Below are 6,908 nucleotides of genomic sequence, written 5' to 3'. Positions count from 1 at the left end.
CGTCCTCTAAAGGTTAATTGGACTGTCAACTCAACGTTTAAGAGATCCGCCGTCGGGTAAGCATAAGACTCTTCATTGTCAATCGTTGCGTTCATTTTTCCATTCTCGCGATAAACATCCAAATTGAGAAAAAAAACGAGGTACATATTGGGCTCTGTAATCGTGCAATCTATCACGAACGTAAGATCCACGGATTATCATAAGACAATTGTACGAGAATAGATCTCTGTCGTCCCGTAAATACTTCAACATATCAATGAAAAATCGCAGATCCACTTTAACGTGTGCTCGCGAACGGAATGGGAATGGAGATCCATCAAGCGGCAACTTGCGACTGCAATAGCAACGGCCATGATTGCCGGGAGAGACCCGCGAGATGATCGTTTCCTCAATAAAAATCGTCAACCACCAGATCGTAGCTCACATACCGATACGGGACCGCACCACTTCCCGTCAGTCCAATCAGAGACTCCCATCGTCTTAATGTATTCAAATGTAAGCGGTAGCAGTGTTTATGTCTTGACATTGCAAATTGTAGCGGCCGCGCCATAACTTATAGTAATTGCTGTGCGCCGGAGTAATTATTTATACTCGTGATATAGTGTACGGGAGTTACTCACAGCCAGAATCTATATATACACCGACATCGAGGCCCATTGTGCACGTGAATATCGAAAAGGGACGAGCAGAGTGTGTGATATTAAACCCGAATTTAAGCGAACGAATCGGCGACTTCGATGCCTCGCGCAACGTTGGACGATACCCCGTCACACAAGGATCGAAGAAAGAAACTAAAATAAAATTCGCTGTTCCTTTTAATTTCGTTTTCCTTATATTAAAAAAATGAATACAATAATCTTTAATGAAAGTAGCATTGTTTGTACCCTATTGAAGTATTTGAAATTATACAAAACATTTTATTACCATAGTTAATTATTTATTGCCATAGTTAATTATATCAACTTTAATGATATTTAAGTAATATCGGTTTTAAAAATATACATGGTAATACAAAATACTTTACAAGCAGATAAGCTAATACCTCCTTTTTTTAGTTTTTACTTGTAATTTTGTTCGTTTCAATATAAAACTAATCAACAAATGTTAGAAACGTTCTGTTAATTTTATGTTTCGATTTCTAGCAAATTAGATTTATTTGCGATGAAAATGTAATGAAAATTCGTAATGTCATAATTTACAGGCATTCTTTGATGATTGCGTTTGAGAGTAAAAAATTTAATATGAATTAATCTCAAATATATGTGTCGCCATCTCACTGTCAATGCTCGAACTTGTACAGGATTTCAATACGTTAAAACTGGTTGTAAATAATACTATGTCACAGCGACAACTACATATTTATGACTATTTAAATCAGCCAGATAAAACAAATGTTAAATTTGCAATGATTTGTTAAATCGTTCGAATTCCTCGTAAATTTTGGGTATATTTTTGTTATACATTCCGGTTGCGTAATCGACTGTATTGTTTGATCATCTCTGTATCAGTAAGCAATAATTTAAAATTTTTTTAAACATAAGTATGTGCGCTCTAAGAATAAGACTAAGGGAATTTACAAAGTTTGCGATTTCTGTCGATAAATCAGTTTAAGCATTCAGTCGATGAGAACGCGGGTGGTTTTGCGGTGTAACAGGTGGTTGAAATTCTCATTCTCCACAGCTTTTTGCTCCTTTATCGGCAAAAAAGGAAAGAATAAGTTCCAGTTTATGAATCGGAGCGCGTTTAACGCTCCTTAAAAGGGTAAAGCGCCTCCGATGGCTCTTTCAACGAGGAAAATTTCCGTGCTTTTACGAGATCGTGGAATATGGTAGATCGTGGAATATTGGTAGAATATGTAGGAGCTTTTTTGCGAGATAGAATTGTAACACTTACAATGAGGTTGGTTTCCATTCTATAAATTTATTTATTTTGTCGACGAATGTATTGTACATGCAATAATAAAAAATAAGAAATAAACATCGTGTCTTTTTCAAGATCGTATTTCAATGTTATATTTTTTTATCACAAACTCTTTACATTATTTTAACACGTTGAATGCCACGAATGATAGTCGCCACTTTAATGTTTTAATATATCATATTAATATACAAATAAAACGCAATTAACAAAATATAGAAAATTCTATACCCTATTAAAAATTTCATGAAATTTAATATACTTTTAAGTTACACAATTTGAACTTAATTTCATGACATTATATTAAATTTAATGTATTTGATGTATTTATAACTGAAAAGTACATTTGTGTACATGAAATTTAATGTATTTTTCATGAAAATTTATGATTTTTAATATACTTTTCACAAAATTTTATGAAAAATACATTAAATTTCATAAATTTAATATACACGTTTATTACATTTAGATAACTGTAACTTAAATTTAACCATGAGCTTCATTTACATGTAAAGGAAATTCGTGATTACATTTCTAACAGTGTATATTATGGAACTGACTTAATTAGAAAAATTTGTAAAAATTTACCTTAAAATCAAATTATGTGACATTTAATTTGTTTTTTGCGGAGTACATTAAGATCTTTGTAACAGTAAACGTGTTAATTAACAATACTGACCATCGTTAGACATCGCAGATCATTGAAAATAGTCATCACTCGTATAATATTGATTTACGTAATATTATAATTTATAAGAGACAGGTTTAATTAATTAAATAATAAATGGAAATATATACAGAGCTATTCACATATTACGCGTTGTGACAGACTTAACAAAATATTGTTTAATCTATTTAAAGCTTATGAGTCTTTACGAAATGGCGAAGATGCATAATGATGCATCAAGTACATTAACAGTACTTACTCAGAAAATATATAATCAATTTCACGCACGAAATCGCCTTATCATCATTAAAGTGAGCTTGTTTATCTTTAAACTATTTTTTAATTTACTAGAATTACTTACGATATTTCAAAATACCGAGTTTAACAAGAAATACATAATATGTATCACACAAAAATTCTGTTTTCTTGATTATTTCTGTGATTTATGCAAACCGAAACCAATTTCCAAAATATGTAAAATGATATTTTCATGGCACGCTCTCGCTAATCAATTATAATTTGATAATTTCTAATTAGAAAATACATCTAATTCGCCTTTTGTTAAATATTTCCAAAATAATTGTTCAATTTCGTAATATTTTTAATCTTTCATTTTTAGCAATAACGATCACCAGGGTCTCCACATATCGCCGTTAGTAGCAAAAGAACCTGCTGAGCTTGCTGGGAAGTTATCGGAATTTGCATTGCAATTTCGTGGTGTCTGACAATTCTGACTTCCGGGCAAATCTTGGGTAGGAATTGCGGAAGATTGCTCATTTGTGCTCTTAAGCACGTCGGTATTATTCATCGAGGAGGTCGAACTAGTGGGTTCTTGATATCTTGGTCTCTTATCTGAGATCGCCAAAAGCCCGTCGGAATGACGTCTTCTGAAACCGTCTCTCTTGAGCAGCAAGCCACTCGAGGCGCGATTGTAAGTCTTGTCTGTAATTACGGAAAGCGGCTGTCGCAAACCGTGCATTATGGTACCATTCGTATGAGTGGCATTGTCCAAACTTTCCGCAACGTCTTTTTTATTTGCAACATTATTATCCACGACCTTAGATTCCAAGAATGTCGTTGCGGGTGACTTTCGGTCACTAGTCGAGCTAATTTGCGGTTTCTGGGTTTCTGGCGAGGATGAGAAGCTCTTTGAGGACGCAGGACTCTGTTCGGGTAATTTGAATTGATGTTGCGGCTGATGATGGTTAGGCGTCGTCGCCCGTGGATGTTCCGAATGATGACTCTCATCGCCGTAACTCGACGTGGAAGTCGAAGGGCTTAGTAATGGGGTGTGTGGCCGATGAACGGCGGTAAAAGCCGACGATTGACCGATCCTTGTAGATGTATCCGTAGCTGGTGGAAAAAAGGGAAAATTCGCGGAGATCCCGGCGGATTGCGGCACCAAGAATGCCAATTCGCCCGTTGGCAGTCGACTCGGAATCAATTGGACTCCATTCGGTATCTGTATTCTCGCGCTACCGTTGTTATTCTCATCCCCATTCTGGAAATCGCTCTGGAAACCAACCTTTACCTCCGGATAGAGACGTTCCGGCATGTAGGGCACGTACTGGCTGTAGAATGGCGCCATTTGCTGGAGATGGCTCACGCAATTGTTCAAGTGTGATACCAATCGTTGCTTGATGGCAGGGTCGACGTTCTCGAGGCGGTTGATGTATCGTGATACTTCGGTAGCACATTCGGAAAATCCGGAACGGAATTTCGTTAGTACCACCGGATCGTTGGCGACGGCGGTACTCAATTGCTGCCGCTGCATCGTTTGTATATGCTTCACCGTCATTTCGAGGATATCGGCTTTCTCGAGCTTCGAGTGCCTAGTTGGCTATAACAAGCAAAAATGATAAAAGTCACAATATGAATTATTGATATAATAATTAATAATACAAAAACAAATTGTGTATATTATTATATTATCCATTAAACATATTTGGATAGAAAAAGAATGACCTTGAAATGACCTAAATGACCTTTCGGTCGAGAAGTTAGAAAGTATAACGTGCATCGGTACTGAAAGAGCTCTATGTTATCTACGGAAGTTAGTCGGCAATAAAGGTACGGTAAAAGGGATATTACAATAAAAGGGATATAAAATGGGAGATTTCTTCTTATTCAAAGATCAGTAACTATATCCGAGGAATTGGCTTCTTGTCAGAAGAAGAATTCTTCGACATCGATCCTCTATTGAAGAAATGTATAGTATGATACGCGATACGCCCATATAATTGACTTGATGTGAACTGTTACCGTAATAACAGTCTAGCAACTACAGTAGCTAATGCAGCCTATTTTATAGTTAGTGCCTAAGGGCACCTAAGGACGTCTGTTCTCACACACATTCTCCTAGATTTTTTTTATTATAAACTGCATGCAATAGATCATTAACAATCGTTTTATTCAAGTCACGCGTGAATTGCTTAGGGACGTTTATCTCTCACAAACATGCCATTATGGAATAATCTATCGATAAGCGAATGTGAATTGTATACATATGTATACATTATAACATATCGTATATAATAATTCATACATATATTATATATGAATATATAAAGTAATAAATTTATATACTGTATATATATATATATGAAATAATGCATTATTTTATTACTTATTGTGTGTTCATTATTATTTTAATTTTTAAATTAAATCGTTAATATATAAAATAAGGTTACTAAATAAAATTACTCTTAAATAATTTGCCACTTATGAACGATCAATTCAATCGTGGGAAACGATTCGAAAATATCACGAAGCGGATTTTTTCAGATATCCTGATGAACGTGACCTTCCCCGAATCGAGCTTATGCCGTAGAAATTCCCATCAGCCCTTTAACCACCAATACCTCAATAGTAGTATGGTCCTCTTTTTCAAGGGTCCATTGTATCCTCTCAATTCTTTGAACCTTATCCTGTCGGATCATCCCGACGTTCGCATTTTTATGGTAAATTTGCGATCACTTAAAGAATGAGCGTGGGAGTCGATATAAGATCATTTACACATATAAATGCCTTATGATTTGGTACATAGCATTTTGACTTTTAAGAAATGCAATAAAATTATATACGTAAAACCAGCCGTGCCAATAAATTATTTGCAAAAATATAACAAGAATAATATATTGCGTAGGATGAGAGAAATATCGCAGATATCGATTTTCCCGCGAGTGAATTTGACACCCAAGACTCAAGAGCGGAGAAATGGCACCTGTTAAAGGACTGACAAAAAAAGAAAGCAGAGGCGTTGCGCATCTCCCCTTTTTTCGCTGATCCGCACCGTCGTCGCGGACCGGAGCTGGATCCTTAAAGATGATACGGTCAACAAAAGAGGCTGCAATCTGAGATGAGATTCTTTTTCTTCGTAATAATTATTTCGAGGTTCCCACGAACACGCGTGGGGCGTTTCGGACAAACGGGACGGACACACTGAAGTGAGCAGGTAGCGGAAGTCATCTGGACGAGAGTGAAGAGAAAGAATGGTGAGAGCGTCTTGTCTTGTTATACATCCCTGTTTGAGAAATCAACCTCAACGGATTGTGTTACGCGGCAGAGAATCTTTGATCCGTAAAAAAGCAAGATAAATCTTAATTAATCAATAATCAATTCATTTACTTCAGTGACAGTTCATTTATTTAATAGTTTTCTTCTTTTGCTTTATTTGAAAATTTTTAATTTTTTTCTATCTTTAAATACGTTGATATATTTATATTAAACATTACATTTCAAATCATTACTGATTCTACAGTATTGAAATAACGAATGTGATTTTGAAAGTTACAGATATTAACATGTCAGTTTCAAAGCGAAGCAATTGGAGATTTTTTTAAGAGGTTTCTCTGTCCTTTTTTTTTGACCAGTTCAAATGTTATTGTAAAATCTGCAGAACAGAGATTATGCGGATCCTGTATGAGGATCCTGTTTCCATGTGTTTCCCATGCGGAGACATACTAAAATACTAAAACAAAACGTACCCCCATTCCTTTCGTCCAATCTTCTAGTCTAAAACGGATCCTGTCGCAGAGGATGCCGACGGGAAAAGGGGTCCACAGTGGACAACCTGATCAAATACATTCAATATACATCCGTTATGACAACTTCCGCTACCGACACAATGATCAGTTAGTCTTATATATCTCAGAGTTTTATATTATCGTAACAAAAATTAAATTTTTTAAATAGATATTAAATCGACAGGAATACACGATTTCATTTTGCCTTAAAAAATATTAAGTTGAACATTTTATATAGTTTGTAATACAACAATTTTTAATAATAAAAGACTGTCTAATTTTTCCTACTTTGGATAAAA

General features: G+C 35.3%; 1 protein-coding gene across 1 annotated transcript in view; it reads right to left on the bottom strand.

The window, feature by feature from the left end:
* Positions 1-3,143: 3,143 nt before the first annotated feature.
* LOC108690733 (protein hairy-like) overlaps positions 3,144-6,908 on the bottom strand; it is a 5,008-nt gene continuing 1,243 nt past the window's right edge. The window contains exon 3 of the mRNA XM_018198170.1: positions 3,144-4,424. Coding sequence (XP_018053659.1) covers positions 3,213-4,424 — 1,212 coding nt within the window. The 3' untranslated portion in view covers positions 3,144-3,212. The remainder of the gene's footprint in view (positions 4,425-6,908) is intronic.

The sequence above is a fragment of the Atta colombica genome, unplaced genomic scaffold (assembly GCF_001594045.1).
Source record: "Atta colombica isolate Treedump-2 unplaced genomic scaffold, Acol1.0 scaffold35, whole genome shotgun sequence".
Taxonomy (NCBI): domain Eukaryota; kingdom Metazoa; phylum Arthropoda; class Insecta; order Hymenoptera; family Formicidae; genus Atta; species Atta colombica.
This window is presented reverse-complemented; position numbering and strand designations above follow the sequence as displayed.